The sequence below is a fragment of the Mastigoproctus giganteus genome, chromosome 1 (genome assembly GCF_048544385.1).
Source record: "Mastigoproctus giganteus isolate SK-2022 chromosome 1, ASM4854438v1, whole genome shotgun sequence".
In the NCBI taxonomy this organism is placed as follows: domain Eukaryota; kingdom Metazoa; phylum Arthropoda; class Arachnida; order Uropygi; family Thelyphonidae; genus Mastigoproctus; species Mastigoproctus giganteus.
The window spans coordinates 83,579,745-83,598,285 of record NC_143575.1 but is presented as its reverse complement, the minus strand read 5'-3'; the positions used below and the strand labels follow the sequence as shown (position 1 = coordinate 83,598,285).

General features: G+C 34.0%; 1 protein-coding gene across 1 annotated transcript in view; it reads right to left on the bottom strand.

Moving 5' to 3' along the window:
* The window catches only part of LOC150090947 (succinyl-CoA:glutarate CoA-transferase), a 79,942-nt gene that overhangs the window by 33,631 nt on the left and 27,770 nt on the right, over nt 1-18,541 (bottom strand). Inside the window, exons 5-8 of the mRNA XM_090380784.1 lie at nt 14,129-14,179; nt 12,056-12,176; nt 7,441-7,676; nt 248-415 (exon numbers count right to left, since the gene is read on the bottom strand). Of these exons, the coding sequence (XP_090236910.1) occupies nt 248-415; nt 7,441-7,676; nt 12,056-12,176; nt 14,129-14,179 (576 nt within the window). The remainder of the gene's footprint in view (nt 1-247; nt 416-7,440; nt 7,677-12,055; nt 12,177-14,128; nt 14,180-18,541) is intronic.

The window sequence follows — 18,541 nt, the reverse complement described above, 5'->3', positions numbered from 1 at the left end:
ATTTTTTGTATCCAGTTCCTTTGTAACCACATCATAATATTAAAAATAAAAATTAAATTAATATAATAATAAAGTAATTAAAAATTAATAAATATAAATTTGAACACTGTCTGCACACTGTTCAAAATTTATCATTTTCATTATACCAAGGTTGTAGTGCAACCTTGGTATAATATGGAAAATATGAAAAATGCAATTCAACTCTCAGCTATGATTACATATATTAGTGACATTCTGTGCAACTTACTTTACAAAGTGTACTGAACTGGTCATTAGTTCCTGCTCCAATGGTCAAATAGCCATCAAGAGTTCTAAATGACTGATAAGGAACTATACTCTCATGAGCAGTGCCCCATCTCTTTGCTTCTATTCCACCATTCAGATAATTGGAAGCCACATTAACTAACAGAGAAACCTGAAATATTCAATAGTAGCTTAAAATTATGATTACAATTTATACTATTAACAAAATATCTTATAAAACCCAAAAGTACCATACACAAATTAAATGTAAGAACTTCGAGATAATACCTCAATATTGTAGCAATTTTACTTGAAGATTTAGTAGTACTTGGTTTAAATAATAATTAAAAAAAAAAATGAAAAGAAAACTGGATTAAGTTAACCATGAGGAGGAAATGAAGAATAATAGCCTGAAAATAACAAAACACCATGCATATTTTTTGCAATCAGTTATCAATGTTAGAACTAAAAACTTAAAATTAAAGAATAAAGCAGTATTTTTCAGTCTTTGACTATTTTCTTACATCCAGTAAAAAATTATCATACCCTGATTTGCACCACCAAAGAAAGAGAAAATAGGCTCTATAATGCAATATGTTAGATAGGCACAAGAGGAAGCAATGCTCTTGATCTGATTATCAGCTGCTATTATTCAGACATTAAGAATCTGCAAGTAAAAGATCCTCTGTGTGGCAGTGATCAGTGTGCTGATGTGAGATTTACTTAAAGACAACTATTGTCAAGAATAAAGGGAAGAGACTTTGCACTTTTATAAAGGTAACTATGGTGGTCTCAGACAGTTTATAAACTCTATACAGTGGGACCATCTGATGACATTACCAACAGCAAATTCTAAATGGAAAGCATTCAGGGAAGTAATCATAAAAGCTAACAGGCTTCTCATACTGACTAAGAAATACCGTTGCAGGCTTAGACCTAAATGGATGTCATATAAACTGATGAGACTTGTAGTGGAGAATAAAATGCAAGGGGTGATTAAATTATAATTTACAAAAGACTAAACTAGTCTACAATCAAGTCACAAAGTAGGTTAGGCAAGCTAAGGCAGACTACAAGAAGTCTCTGTCAGAGATTGCCAAGAAAAGCAAAGATTTCATTTATAATAACAATAGAAAGGAGGGTGTTGAATCATATTGGTCCATTTGATGATGATGGTTTAGTTGTTGATAATCTTATTCAGGTTTCTGATAAACTGAATAGGTTTGAGCTTGAATGGTTTCCTCTAAAAATAAATCTTAGTTTTTTTCATTCCACAGAATATCCTGACTACAGAATTTACATACACAAGATATTGACTCTACCAAGCTGTAGTTTTAGATACTAAACAACCAAATAAAACACCAAAGGAAGAACCAAATCACTGAATGCCAAGAACAACTTGGCTAACTGAAAGCATTAAAAATACAAAAGTTCTGCATGGTGATGAGCTTGAAACAAGGACAATTTACAAATAATTATGCTAAAAGTAAAGGGATAAATCACATTGGTATGCTAAATACGAATGGTATAACTGTTGATGAGACTGCTCAGATTGCTGACAAATGGAATAGATATTTTGCATCTATGCTTTACACATGAGAAAATTTTTAGGAATGGGTCTGTCAGAAGTATATCAAATTCTAACAGGAAGCTAAATGATTTTGTGATATCTGAGAAGAAAGTGGAATAGAAACGGTTGAAGTTATATAATTGGATAGATCCCATCTGTCCTGGTGGGACAGATGGGATCTATCCAATTATATTAAAAGAGGCAGAAAAAGAGGTTAGCAAACCTTTAGCCATAATCACAAGAACAACTTTGGATTCACGGGAAGTACCCATGAAGTGGAGATGTGCAAATGTATCCCCAGTTCACAATGGGGTGGGATCAAAGGTTAAAGTGAGTAATTAGACCTGTAAGCCAGACTTCTGTTCCAGGAAAAATAGTCACTGGTTAAAGAAGTAATGCAGGATCATCTAAGCAGCATTACAGCAAGCAAAGCATGGATTTGTTAAGGGATGATCTTGTTTGACCAATATAAAAAGGAATAAAGCTTTTGATACTGTTCCACAAGAAAGACTGCTGTACAAATTGGAGCAGTGTGGCATTAGAAGCAAGTTACCTATGGATAAAGGGATGTATTAGTGGCAGAAAGCAGAGAGAAATATTAATGTGCACTGCTTTCTGCCACTAATGTTATTAGCGGAGTCTTCCAAGATTCAGTGCTGGGCCAATTGTTATTTTAAGGATACTAATGAAGGCATATCAGGCTTAACATCAAAATTTTGCAGATGTTACAAAGTTTTCCAGGGTGGATCACAGTAATCAGGGTATGCTACTGTAAACAAGATTTAGAGAAATTAGGTAGATGGGGCTAGGAAATGGCAAAGTAAAATTTAACATTGATAAAAGCAACATGCTGCCTATGATAGCAGTAATCCCTGACCAACTGTTAGAGATTGCTTCTACAGGGATGGGATACACTTAAATAGAAAGGGTGCAAGAATTTTTGCTGATGCTGTCGAGGCAGTGTTAGGTGGGTCAGAAAACTGCTAGTTGGGGGGGGGGAATACAAGGACTAATAGATTAACAGTAGCCACTGGCAGAGGTGGAAGTGATTCTTGCACTGCTTCTATTGAAATGAGCAGAAGTCTGAAAAACAAGATGCAGGATATTTCAGAGACTGCTGGTAGTCATTGCGGTACAAGTAAACACATGGGTTGTGTTAGGGTAGCTAAGAATAGAAACAGGTGCATGTATACCTGCGTGTACACCAATGCTAGGAGTTTGGTAAATAAATTTGATGAATTTGAGGTATTGCTCAAAACATCAAAGGCAGATATTGTTGGGATATCAGAGACGTGGTGTCACACAGATATAAGTAATGCGGAACTGGAATTTGGGGAATACAATGTGTATAGAAAGGATAGACAGGACAGGAGGGGAGGAGGGGTTATGCTATTAATTAAGAAACACATAAAGTCCAAGGAAGTGAAGCCAGTCGACATCGATGGACAGGGCAGTGTCGAGTCAGTTTGGTGTGACATAAGCATAGGGAAATCAAAATTGAGAGTAGGAGTGTGCTATAGGCCTAATGACTCTGATGAGTATAATAAGATATTGTACAGGGAAATAGAGTGGGCCAGTAAATCAGAGAGTCTTATAATGGGGGATTTTAATTTCCCAGATATTGACTGGAATTTGTGGGTTGGTCACTCGCACACTAGCAAGGCTTTTGTGGATTTATTGGATGATTGTTTTCTACATCAGCATGTTCGTGAGGCAACAAGAGGGAGCAATACTCTTGATCTTATTATCAGTAGTGATTCTTCATGCATTAAGAACCTGCAGATAAATGAACCACTAGGTGGCAGTGATCACAGTGTGTTGAAGTGGGATTTACTCAAGGAGGTAACTACCATCAGAGGTAAAGGGAAGGGTTTTTGTTTTCGTAAAGGAGACTATGATGGTATGAGACAGTATTTAAATTCTGTACAGTGGGACCAACTGATGATGTTACCAACAGCAAACTCAAAATGGGAAGCATTCAAGGAACTAATCTTGGAGGCTACCAGGCTTTACATACCAACTAAGAAATATTGTTCAAGGTTTAGGCCTAAATGGTTGTCAGATGAACTAATGAGACATGTGGCAGAGAAGAAAAATGCATGGGATACATACAAATTAATGGGTGACATGGAAGCCTATGATAGATATAAGTTGGTCTGTAACCAAGTCACAAAGGAGATTAGGCAGGCAAAGGCAGACTACGAAAAATCCTTGGCAAAGGATGCAAAGAAAAACAGAAAAGAGTTCTTTACATACTTGAACTTGAGAAGGAAAGGGATGAATCAGATTGGTCCACTGGATATTGATGGTTCAACAGTTGAGGATCCTGCTCAGGTGGCTAACAATCTAAACGAGTATTTTGCATCTACATTCACGCATGAGGAGTTATTCAGGAAGGAGAATGATGTAGGTAAAGTAAACATTGGCAATGAGCTGGATGATTTTGTAATAACTGAGAGGAAAGTGGAGGAGAGATTGTTGAGGATAAACATAAAAAAGGCACCTGGGGTGGATGGGATCTATCCAGTTATATTAAAGGAGGCAGCAAAGGAAGTATGCAAACCCCTAGCCATAATTATGAGAGCTTCTTTGGACTCAGGGGAGGTACCCATAGACTGGAGATGTGCAAATGTAACCCCAATTCACAAAGGAGGATCAAAGGCTGACACAAGTAATTATAGACCTGTTAGTTTAACTTCTGTTCCAGGTAAATTAATGGAGGCACTGGTTAAAGAAGCACTGCAGGATCATCTAGACAAGAATTCTGTTATAGGTCAGACGCAGCATGGTTTTGTTAAGGGCAGGTCTTGCCTGACCAATTTGATTGGATACTATGAGGTAGTCACAAAAGAACTGGATGCAGGGAATAACTTTGATATTATATATTTGGATCTTAGAAAGGCTTTCGATACTGTTGCACATGGAAGACTGCTGCACAAATTGGAGCAGTGTGGCATTGGAGGCAAATTGCTGCTATGGATAAGGGGATGGTTGAGTGGCAGAAGACAGAGAGTGGTAATCAATGGACACTGCTCAACGTGGACTAATGTTATTAGTGGAGTTCCTCAAGGTTCAGTGTTGGGTCCGTTGTTGTTTTCGGTGTTTATGAATGATATTGATGATGGGATATCAAGTTTAATGTCCAAGTTTGCAGATGATACAAAGGTTGGCAGGGTCGTTAAGGACACTACTGACGCTATGCTGCTGCAACAGGATCTGGAAAGGTTGAACAGATGGGCTGAGAGGTGGCAAATGAAGTTTAACATTGACAAATGTAAAGTACTACATATGGGAAACAGTAACCCCAGAGCAACGTATCAACTCTGCGGTACTACACTGACAGTGGTGGAGAATGAAAAGGACCTGGGGGTTATTGTGCAGGCAGATATGAAGTTCTCTGAGCAGTGCAGACGAGCTGCAAGAGTAGCTCATGGTGTCTTGTCAATGATATACAGGAATTTTTCTAGCAGGGATAAGGAGGTGATTATTCCCTTGTATAAGGCAATGGTTAGGCCACATCTTGAGTACTGTATACAGGTCTGGAGGCCTCATTTCAAGAAGGATGTAGAGCTGCTGGAACGGGTACAGAGAAGGGCAACAAGATTAGTAAATGGAACAAAGGGTTGCTCTTACGAAGAAAGGCTTAAGTTTTGCAAATTGCAGAGTCTGGAGACTAGGCACCGGCGAGGTGATCTGATAGAGGTGTATAAGGCTTTGAATGGTTTGAGCATGCTCAATGCCAATGGGATTCTTCATCTTGGTCAGAATAATCATCTCAGAGGGCATAAATACAAATGGAGGAAGGACGGATGTCGGATAGATGTGCGGAAATTTGCCTTTGGCCAGCGGGTGGTTGGTTGGTGGAACCGACTTCCATCACTTGTTGTTGAAGTTGATAGCCTAAACAAATTTAAAGCTCAACTGGACAGGTATTTCGAACGAACGGAGGGGTGAAATGGGAGTGGGTTTTTTTTTTTTTTTTTGGCTGATGCTGAATAAGCTTGCTTTCTTGCATCATATGCCTCTACTAATGCTAATGCTAATGCTAACTGTGTGCTGTGTTATTCACAGAGTAGTGGAGAACATAAGACCTGGAGGTAATTGTGCAATCATCAGCAATGAAGTTTTCTGAAAAGTGCAAAGGGACTGCCAAGACAGTTCATGGAGTTCTGTCAATGATATACAGGAATTTTTCAAGCAGGGATAAGGAGGTGATTATCTTGTTGTATAAGGAAATGGTGCTATGTCATATCTTGAGTACTGCATACATAAGTCTGAAAGCCTCATTTTGGAAAAGATGTAGCATTGTTAGAACAGGTGTAGAGAAGGGAAACAAAATTAGTGGGACAAAAGGGTACTCTTATCAAGAAAGGCATCAGTTCTGCAAATTGCAGCACCTGGAAACCAGGTATCTGCAAGGAGATCTGATTAAAGTATTTAAGGATCTGAATTGATTGAGGAAGCTAAATGCTGATGGAATCTTTTCTCTTGCCAAGAGAAAATTGAGAAAGAATGCTCGCAGGACAGATGTGTGTAAATTTGCTTTCAGCCAGCAGGCAATTGATTGTTGGAATAGACTTTCATCTAGTGTTGTGAAAGTATATAGTTTGAATAAATTTAAGGGAGAACTAGGCAAATTATTAAGAGGGGGTTGGCCAGGTGATGTGGGAAGGTGTGATTTTTGGATGATAATGTATAAGTTTGCTTTTTTGCATCATCTGCCACTATTAACATTAATAGTAATATTCCGAGTAATATTAAGATAATAATATTAAAAGTAATATTCCTCTCTAAATGAATTTGAACTTGATGTGACGTGTTTGTTTAGAACAAACACCAAGAAAACTAAGGCGATGAAGCATCAGTATATTGTCTATAAATTGCACATTTTCTAAGTGGAATGCAAAAACCAAAGTTTCCATGCAAAGAAGCAGAATTTATACAACAATTACCTGGAAGAGTAACCAAAGCAGAGAGTGTATCCAGTATTTGCAGATGGAAAGATTATTAGTTTTTTTTTTTTTTTGAGATGTGAAAGTCACAAAATTCTGCTTCCTAGCATCATTTATTTATTCTAATATAATGTGTTTCACATTTGTTACTACATTTTACCTATTTTTTGGAAAATTACCAAAGATTTCTCAATTTTTTTTTAATGGGGATACTATAAAAAACAAAACAGTATTCTTGAAAGCAAATTACAAGTTACATCATGATGGATAGAGCAGTTCAGGAGCAAATTGATTAAACAGAGTGATGCCAGATGTGGATTAAAAGCAAATATAAAAATTAATTAAGAATAAAAGCAAATATATTTAAAAAATACTTGAAAGAAAGCTTTCAAATTATGGTTTCATTTTTTGTAAAATTACCAAAGATTTCTCAATTTTTTTTTTAATGGGGATACTATAAAAAACAAAACAGTATTCTTGAAAGCAAATTACAAGTTACATCATGATGGATAGAGCAGTTCAGGAGCAAATTGATTAAACAGAGTGATGCCAGATGTGGATTAAAAGCAAATATAAAAATTAATTAAGAATAAAAGCAAATATATTTAAAAAATACTTGAAAGAAAGCTTTCAAATTATGGTCCTCTAGACATTACTGCCACTCTTATTACATACCTGTGTAGATAACAGGTCACAATCAATTTTCTGACCCTCTCCTGTCTTAGATCGCTGCAGAAGGGCTGCCAATATTGCTCCGTGTGCATATAACCCTGTAGCCAAATCAGTAATGGCAACTCCAACTTTACTAGGCTCACCATCTTCTGGTCCAGTAATATGAACAAGTCCTCCAACAGATGCTGCGATAACATCATATCCTGCTCTACTTTTGTAAGGTCCAGTGGAACCAAATCCTTAAAAAAAAGTCACTATAATTAATTCTCCCTTCATTCTCCATCAATATAGCAACATATCTATAAAAATAAATTGCAAACATTTCAAATGAACTGTAAAAACATATATCAACTGAAAATGCAACCAGTCAACATGGGTGACCAGTGAAATGTTGGTCAGTTTGGTTTTTTAGGAGCATTAGCAACTAAGGCCATATTGCTCCGGTGCAGTGGTCATTCCCTGACATTTCCGCATGCTCCCTATTTGGTGGTGACGGGCTCGAACCCCGGTCTAATCAAGAAGTGTGTGCTACGCGCTGCTGCTCCTTCCCACCTGGCTACGGAGGCGCCAGGGTCAGTTTGGTGTGATATAAGCAGTGGGAAAACAAAATTGAGAGTAGGAGCGTATTACAGGCCTATTATTAACAGTGATGAGTATACTAAACAGCTATATAGAGAAATAAGGTGGGCCAGTAAATCAGAATGTCTTATAATGCATAATTATAACTATCCAAAAAATTGGAATTTGTGGATTGGTCACTCACACACTAGACTTTTGTAGACTCCTTGAATGACTGTTTTCTACAGCAGCAGCATGTTAAGAGAGTCAACAACAAGAAGCAATACTCTTGATCTAGTTACCAGCAGTGATTCCTCATGTATTAAGAATCTGCAGGTAGAAGACCCACTGGGTGGCAGTGAACACAGTGTACTAACGTGGAATTCTTAAAGATATAACTACTGTCAAGGGTAAAGGAAAAGCTTTTGCTTTGATAAGAGTTACTACAGGGGTCTCAGACGGTTTTTAAATTCTATGCAGTGAGACCAACTGATGATGTTATCAAAAGCAAATTCTAAATGGGAAGTAATAAAAGAAGCTATTAGCCTTCTCATATCAACAAAGAAATAGTGTTCAAGGACTAAATGGATGTCAGATGAACTATTCAGACACATGGCAAAGAAGAAAAGTGCATGAAATGCATATAAATTAGTCTGTAATCAAGTCACAAAGGAGTTTAGCATTAGTAGAGGCATATGATGCTAGAAAGAAAGCTTATACAGCATCAGAAAAAAAAATAAAAAAATTCCCCAATTTCACACATCAATTCGCTCTGAAAGTTTGTTCCAGCAATCAACTACCTGCTGGCTAAGGGTAAATTTCCTCACATCTATTCTACAACTGTCTTTCCTCAATTTGATTTTATGCCCCCTCGGGTTCGTAATCTGAGCAAGCTAAGATAGATTATAAGAGGTCTCTGACAATGAATGCAAACAAAAACAGTAGAGACTTCTGTGTTGTGGTGCCTCCGTAGCCAGGTGGGAAGGAGCAGCAGTGCGTAGCACACGCTTCTTGATTAGACCGGGGTTCGAGCCCGTCACCACCAAATACGGAGGATGTGGAAAAGGTCAGGGAATGACCACCGCATATTCCCGGAGCAATATGGCCTTAGTTGCTAATGCTCCAAAAAAAAAACAACAACTTCTGTGTTGATATTAACAGTAGAAGGAAGAGATTGAATCACATTGGGCAACTTGATGTCAGTGGTTTAAATGTTGATGTACCTGCTCAGGTTGCTGAAAAATTGAATAGGTATCCTGAATCTACATTCACACATGAGAATTTCTTTAGGGGAGGGGATGCCAGAAGTTTATCAAACTCTAACATGAAGATAAAAGACTTTGGGACCACTGAAAGGAAAGTGGAAGAGAAATTGTTGAAGTTGAGCATAAAAAAGAGACCTGCAGGTGGATGGAATCTATCCAATTATATTAAGGGAGGTCCCTATGGACTGGAGGCATTCAAATGTATTCCTAATTCATAAAGGATCAAAAGGTGAGAGAGTAATTACACAATTAAATTAACACCTGTTAATTTAATGTCTGTTCTAGAGAAAATAATGGAATCACTGGTTAAAGAAGTAATGCAGGACCATCTTTGCAGGAATGCAATTATACTGCAGTCACAGCATGGATTTGTTAAATAGTGGTCTTACTTAACCAATCTGATAAGCTACTATGATACAATGAGCAGAGAACTGGATTATAATTTTGATATCATATAATTGGATTTCTGGAAGGCTTTTGATACTGTTGCACATTTAAAGACTACTGTACAAACTGGAGCAACATGGCAATAAGGGCAAGTTATTGCTATGGATATAGGGATGGACATTGCATTTCATTTACCCAACCCATTTAATACTTTAAACACTAATAAAATTTTAGGGCATAAAGCCTCAAATTATGACATTGTTTAGTGAAAATGCAACATTACTACATAGCTGAATTTTAAGACAAGCTAAAGCTTGAATATTAGGCACATTATGATAACATCTCATATTGTGAAATCCTTCACAACTAGCTGCCATCCTCTTATGCTTCAAATAAATAACACTTCTTCATTAGAGAAGTCTGCTGTTATGTATTCTCAATTGAGTACCATCACCACCCATGTTACTGACCAGGCTAGCTAGGTGGGTAAAGTGCCTGCCTGGCAACCCAAAGGTCGCGGGTTTGAATCCCACCTCAGGCTTGGATCAGAGTAGTGCAAAAACCTTGGGAGGTGCATTATGGCCACAGAAGCCGATGCGCCAACAACTAACAAAAAAAAAAAAAAAAAAACCACCCATGTCTTGAACACTTTAATTAGAAGATAAAGTTTTTATTTTTCATCTGCAGTTAAATTTATAAATGATGTTGCCAAAGTGATTACAGGCATTACCTCCTAAGCTTGAAGCTAGGGGCAGGGGGATTGAACTCACTTTTAAAATTTACATAATGTACAGTTCTGATTAGTCATGATTAGGTAAATTAATGAGATACATTCTGGAGTTTCATTATTGAACCATCCAATCATATCACAGCAAGAGTTTGGCATTGCCAATCACACTACAAAAACCTACTTGCTTTAGAAGTGTATGATAAACATTTTAATCAACAGCATCTGCTAATCATCATTAGGGCCAATAATGAAAGAAATAAATCATGGAGTTTGATTATTAATGAATCATCTAAGAATATTAAAAATGCAAGTTTGAACGATACTGGCAAACACACTACTTTATTAAATGAAATCCTGTTTGCTGGTATGGTCAACACATACTAAGTAACTTTGCAGTATAAACCGTGTTTTTCTAACAAGATTGAAAGTTGCATTTTAGTGTTTTCCTTTACAGTAAGTTCCTGACAGATGTAAGAGATACATTCCAGGGCTTTTTATGTAAGTCAAGTTTTACATAACTCGGGAATGACTAATAAAATATTGCTACTATACACCAAAATTACAAAAACTACATATTATCCTCAGAAGAATGAAGAAAAATAGTTATATTTTTTTCAATTAATTAGTTATATATTAGCTACATATTTTTAATTAGGTCAATTAAAAACTTTATCTGGGGACAGGGGTGAAGTAGCTGAAGTGGCACATAAGAAAAGAAAACATAAAAGGAAGAAAAAACATATGTTATTGTACTGTAAAAACTGGTATGTATTTCATAGTCTTGGTTATTTATTGGTGCTGCTTCCTTCACCACTTCTCATATTCTGTCTTTGTCCTTTATTATTGGGTTCACTGTTCACACTGACAAATCTAAATTCCATACAATACCTGTTAACGTTTGACCATTTTCATACATCATTATTTTAATTTTCTGATTCAAATCAATCACTTTCCTTTTCTTGGTAGATTTACCAGTACTGCTGTCATTTATTCTCTTAGTCAGCAGCATGATAATAGTAAAAATGAAATTTTCTATAACAAACTTCACAGGGTTAAGGCGGAAACACACTATTATCACCTCACACGAGCTCACATTTTACTAAAGCACATTTCTGGAGGTCACTACCATAAAACAATTTGCAGTTTCCGTTTTATTGGGCTTTTCTGTTAGTGCAATCTATTATAAATGTGTAGTAAGTGCAATCTTATTGCATTCGATAATACCAATAGCTGGAATTCTGTGGGTTTTTACATTATTTTGGTGAAATGCGTGTCCCCTTCACTGAAATCTTTAGTCATATAAAAAACAAATAAATTTTGAATCCTCTCTGCATTCCTATTTTTTAAGCTTCGTAAACTTGTTACTCCATATCTCACTTGTGCATTTTGTAAGTGCTGTGTTTGTCATTATTGATTGCTTATTTTTTTTACTGTTTTAAATTTTACAATCCTAAAAAAAAAAAAAAAAAAAAAATGAAAAAAAATTTACTTAAGTCTGAAGTTACATAACTCAGGGACTTACTCTACTTTGTTTTACATTAACTTTTATCACTGAATTACACAAATAAAATTCTGAAAATGTAAAAAAAAAAAAGAAAACAGCATAAATACAGAAATATTATTACAAAAAAAATCAGAATTTTTTTTGTAATAAACCATATGTCTGAGGTTTATTTACCTGTAATAGAGCAATATATAAGTTGAGGAGCAATTTCTTTCAAATGTTCATATCCAAGTTCTATTTGATCCAACTTTCCAGGGATGAAATTCTCCACTAGAACATCACTCTTTGCTGCTAACTAAAAACACTTGAATTAGTGTTAATAAGTACAATTAAAATAAAATTACATATTTCTTTATCTAAAAAAAAAATATATACACAAAATTCTGAAAAAGTAAGAAAAACATAAATACATGAAGCATAAAATAAATATAAGTACTGCGCATTTATGACTGCTCCAAAACAAAATGTAAGCTCAGTTCCCATCTTTCTTAAAAAGAAGCAGTCACTGATTTTTCTAATTGAATTACAATCTTATTTGCCTGATAGGATTGCAGAGTTGATCCAAAAATTGTAGTTGGTCTGTAGTTTTTTTCCCCAAAATTGTACTAAAGGTTCGTACTGGATATATATAGGAACTGTAACTCCATATTTAGCAAAAAAAAAAAAAAAAAAAATTCATGGATTAAATGCTTCTCTCTGAAAATCATATTACTTAAAGATTTTTAATTTGAGAAATTCTATTTAATGATTAATTATTTACTAATTTAGGATAATTTCACAAAATGAGACATGGCATAGCATGTTTTGTTAAGCAGTAGCAATCATTGCTGTTTTTGTTATTTTAATTCCTATCTAAACTAAAAAGTGGGTGCTAAAACCTCTATTAATTTGTGAAGCTGACCTAACAATTTGTTTGGTAATTATTAGGAAAATGCTGAAAGAAAAATATGGAGAAATGAAAGAACCAAAATATAACAGCCTGGAATCAGAAAAAAGTATGTACCCATTTCTTCCATCCAATTATCAATGATGAAATAAAATATTGAAATGCCAGGTTATATGCTTTTTGATATACCTTGTCAACCAGCACGACAGTGAGGAAAGTGAAAAATGAATATAAAATGATAGGAAGCCACATGGATTTCTGACAAGTAGAATGATTATTATTCTAAGCATGAATCCAAAAAGTATTTTCACATCAATCACACTCAGAGCCAATATTCAGTCGGTACGCACTGGTATGGCGTTCTAGTTATTAAACATTATAAAAAATAATAATTAAATAATTTAATAATATATTAAAATTAATATATCATTAAATAGTATAATAATTTTACTGCTATGATAAGCAGTAAAATTAATTAATAATATAAACTCATATTTCTCTCACAACCAAGCTTCAGTATCACTATTTGTGTACTGATGGTTGAGAGAATGGTTGCATTGCTCATTCTTTAGGGGAATCACCAGATTATCATTAACCTTGAATTAAGTAGTTGCTACTGCTTCTAAATAGTTTAGTTTTTACTTTGGTCATTGTGAGTGCATTTTAAATCTCATGTAAGTAGTAAGTATGACTAATGTGATCCAAAATTGAACTGAGTTAATAAAACATGATCCTTTTATAATCAATTCATATCTATTTTAAATTGAATTCCTATCATGGACCCAGTTTACACCTAAATCTTATATTTTCTGGTCTGTTCTGCTTTGAATAACTAAATATAAATAGATTAATTCGCATTTGCTATCTTCATTTAATATATCATTTTATATTAACATACACAGGTATTGGTTAATATAACAAACTAACTGATCAACTGTACTTACAATAACTTTTTATAAAAATTGAAAAAAGCTTAGAATAACTATGAATTAACAATTAGCAAATGCCATAAGTTTTTGTCAGTTTGGCCATTTGCAGACCTTTCTGTGACTTATAGCAAAGATATTTTGATGGCATAGTCTCTTTCATTCCTGGGTCAATGCTGCATTCAGGACTAACTCTTCTGGCATCTGAAAAGAGTGCTCTATTTGAAGACAACATTCTTTTATTGGTGTTTATTCTTCAGAGGTATAGTGTGTGTGTCCTCAACAAACACACATTATGAAAAAAAAGATTATATGTCATGAAGTGATACACTAGCCACACCCATTGACAGAAATAAAAATCATTAAGAAATATTAGTAGAGCACTGACAAATTACTGAAATTCCAACATTGCTAATAATAAAGAAGTTTCCAAACCTTTCTAATTAACTCACATCCAGATGGATTCTTTAAATCTACAGCAATGCTCTGGAAATGGAAAAAAAAAAGAAATATTACTACCATAAACATAAAACTAAGAGTCTGGAAACAGTTTCTTAAATAAAATCTTACTTAAACATACACACAAACAAAAATAATTTAACTACAATGAGCACAATTATTATTGAAAATGATGAGTGCATTAAATTTACAAATACTGGAAAAAAGCTGTAATAAAAATTGTGAAAATAAATATCATATAGAAGGAACATCTTCACTTTCCTTTTATTTCTGTTTCCATACCACAAAAAAAAAAAAAAAAAAAAAAAAAAAGCAAGATGCTTCAACTTGCAGGAAGGATATTAATTTTGTTGGTAATAATGTGCAAAATAAATGGAAGCAAAAAATATAATAATAATATTAAATATAATTATGTATACTTCATTTATATCTTTAATTTAATTATATTTGTCCAGTATCTCTTAAGCTTTCACAAGACCAGTTGGAATTTTTCCAGTAGTCACTGACTTTTTATTAAAAGAAAATTTCATTGCATTTAGTCAGTAATTATCTTTTCTTAATTCAAATCTCTGCAATGCAGTGATTTAAATTATATGATGCCTCAGTGATTAGTTTAACCTTCTGAAGGCTTTAAATAACTCGATTAGGTCACCACACAGTTGCCTGGTTTCTAAAAATGCAGCTAACAGAACTAGTCTATCTTTTTATGAATACCCCATGTGTCCATAACTTATTTTGTTATCCTTCTCTGTACCCTTTCCAAATGGTCCATATCCTTCCTGAAAGGTGATTTTTAAAAATATGCACAACACTAAAGATGTAAATTGATCAATACTATCTATAAAATAAAATAAAATAAAATAATTGCATTTTTGGGCCCAACTGTAAAGTTCATATCCATCATCAAAAGAAATCAATGTGCACTTCTGATAGCCTGCCTACATTGCTCAAAGAGCTTACTTTATTTTATATTTTTAAGAAAACCCCAAACAAGAGGTATTAGAACCTATAGAACTTAGTACTGTGCATGGGTTGAAGGTTGAGAAGAAGACACTTGATCTTAGACTTGAATTTCTGCAGATTGTAATTTTCAGGAAATACATATGAATGAAGGGTGTTTCAGGAAATACATATGAATGAAGGGTGTTCCAGAAAACAAAAGTTGAATGAATAAATGAGGAAGAAGAAAAGTTGCTTCTGCGAGTTTGAAGTTGGACAGTAAAAGGATGTTGACTGGTTGGTCACATGTTCGGATTGTTTTGGAAGAGAGAGTGGGAACTATTGAAACCAATTCAGAAGAACAGCACCCATGGAAGTATCTATAGAAAAAGCATACAGCAGAAACAGAATCTCCATGAGCCAGAGAGTGGAGAGACTCTGTTAGAGAGTCTCTCCTTTAATATATGATCATTAAAGGGTATAACAATATACCCATTAATAATGCCATAACTTTAATAACCCAGGAATATATTAATTTGCACATATTTTGGAGAATGTCTTTTACCAAACAGATTCTCTCAATTCCCAATTCTGTTTGATCATAACAAATCCAAAAATCCACTTATAACTTTAATAATAAATTGATAGTTAGATACTTTGCAATATAATTCACTGTAAATATGCAGCAAATAACCTTGAATAAAGCACTCCTATATTCTTTATTTACTTCACCAGCAATATTTACAATGTACAATACCTCAATTCCTCTCTGTTTATTCACACTATATTGACAAAAAATCAGTTGCTGCAACACCAGAACTACATGTATATAGTGGAACATACCTAATGGATAATTGTGGAGAATTTTTTTTATTTCAGAGAATATGCTCTACTCATATTGTAATATAAATCTGAAAATATTTTATTTTAATAAACAAAATAAAATTGTATGAGCACCCATTTCAGTATGATATCATTCCTCAAACATCCAATATGCAGCTTTCAAAGTTCCACAGGCATTTCAAAATATTCCTTTCAATTTAATTCCTGTAACTTGCCCCAATTTTCATGAAGTATTAAATTAAATAAACCTTTAAAGTATGACTAACTTAAAGAGCAGCTTTCTTTTTATGTAAACTTTTTTTTCTTCATTAAAAGCACCTATTTCAATCATTTACTCATTTATAAAACAACTGACTACTCATATACTTTTCGAAGTTTTAACTGCCCTACAATTAATTAAATTCACTCATTTCTTTTTTTAAAAAGAATATATATATATATATATATATATATATATATATATATATATTATATGCTGCAGAATACTCTGAAAAAATGTGTAAAAACAATAAAATTTATTTTGATTTTCAATTTATTTCTTCATGAACTAAACAGAAATTATCATTTTGGATATATGTGCAATACTTGACTGAGGTGTATCGAAGGCTATTGAATAGTAGTTATAAAAAAAAAAAAAAAGTAGTATCCAAAAATTACAAGTCCATTTCAGTAATTCTAAAAGACTATTTTTATAACAGAGACCTTTTTTTTTTATTCATTATTACTTTTTATTTATCACAACATTTTATGCACTGACCTGCAGCTTTGAAGGGATTATTGATCTTCATGTCATGTTACATTTATTAGCATTTTTAATAATTGAATGAATAATTATTTTCTTAGTGTTAGCAATTCACTGGTTTGATGGAAGATTCCATAGCAGTTTTGCAAGTAAAAATGTGGCATAAGTTTTGTTCATTAATATGTTTGCACAGCAGTTTCAACTTCCCTTTACAGGCTTTAATATCAAAAAACATGTCAGATGGTAATTTACTCTTTCCTTGAAAGCCTCATTACGATGTACAAAATTAAGCACTCTTAATACTATAAAAATTGCAAATTGCAACAAATAATGCTAAAGAGGAGCTAATTGCTACCTACATACAAACACAAAAAAGCAGGGGACTATTTAATAAAAATAAAAATACCAAAGTTGGCCAACTAGAGCATGCACTCACCCAGAGGTATGGAATTCTGTGATAGCATTAGAACAAATGCTGCTTGAAATTATGCTAAGACCCACCCCATTCCCAACCTGCTGGGTGAACACAGTCAATTACTAAGAAGGAAAAATAAATCAAAAGAGAAAGCTTATTGGAATCACAGTGACCACTTCATCAGGAAGGCACCAGCCATTGTGAAAATTCCCAAACACAGTTCTGTCTTGGCCTGATAATGTCTCTATTCACACTCCTACTCAAAATGTCACTGACATATTTAGATCAAGGTTTAGACCATGGATGTCAGATGAACTGTTGTATGGCAGAGAAGAAAAATTCCTGGAATAATTACAAATTAATTCAAGGGTCACAGAAACTTAAGTACAAAGCGATCTGCAATCAAGTTAATAAAGGGATAGGCAAGCTAAAGCAGATTACAAGAATTCCAGGGAAAATAACAGAGCCAGTGGTTAAAGAAGTAATGCAGGATCATCTAGACAGGAATGCAGTTATATGACAAATTCAGCATGGATTTCTTAAGGGAATCCATGCTGAATTTTCCATATAACTAATAGTTAATAGTTTGCCATATAACAGTAGTTAATCAGATTGCGACCAAGCTTATTAACTATTATGATACAAGTAACAAAGAAACTGGAAGCAAAAAATAATTTTATCATCATATACTCAGATTTCAGTAAAGCTTTTGCCACCATTCCACATGAAAGACTTGTGCAAATTGGAGCAATGTGATATTTATGGTAAGTTCGATAAAGGGATGGTTGAGTGGTAGGAAACAGAGGTTGGTTTTTAATGGGTGCTTCTCTTTTTAGACTAACATTATCAATAGAGTCACTCATAGTTCTATGCTGGGTTCCTTACTGTATTCAGTATTCATATTAAGTATTAAGCTTAAGGTCTAAGTTTGTAGATGATAAAAAGATTGGCAGATTGTTGAATAAAGTAGCTGATCATTTTACATCATGATCAGACATGCTATTAGTGATCCTTGTAATTATCATTTGCTTACCTAAGAAGATGTAAACCCCATTTAAGCTTCCTGCAAGCACACACATAGTGAAATATTCTCTACTGTATTTGTAACTTTTCTGCACAAAGGAAGAATAATCCTAGCCCACAGAAATCATGACTACTCTTAAGTTAATAATGACATTCATTTTGGTAATAACAAAATATTTACCCATTCTCTCAACAGAAATATTGTCAGTGGTTGCAATAACATCACTACTTTCAGTTGATATTTTTTTCATTTTAATAGAAGCCAGTCTCATAAGAAACTTGTCAAAAATCTGATACACAAAAAAAGGCCAAGTCGCTGCTCATTTATTGAGCAGTGACTTGGCCTTTTTTTGAACATATTTCATAATATATCTGAACATATTTCATAGTACTGACTGCGATTTGTTGACACATTATGTTACTATTC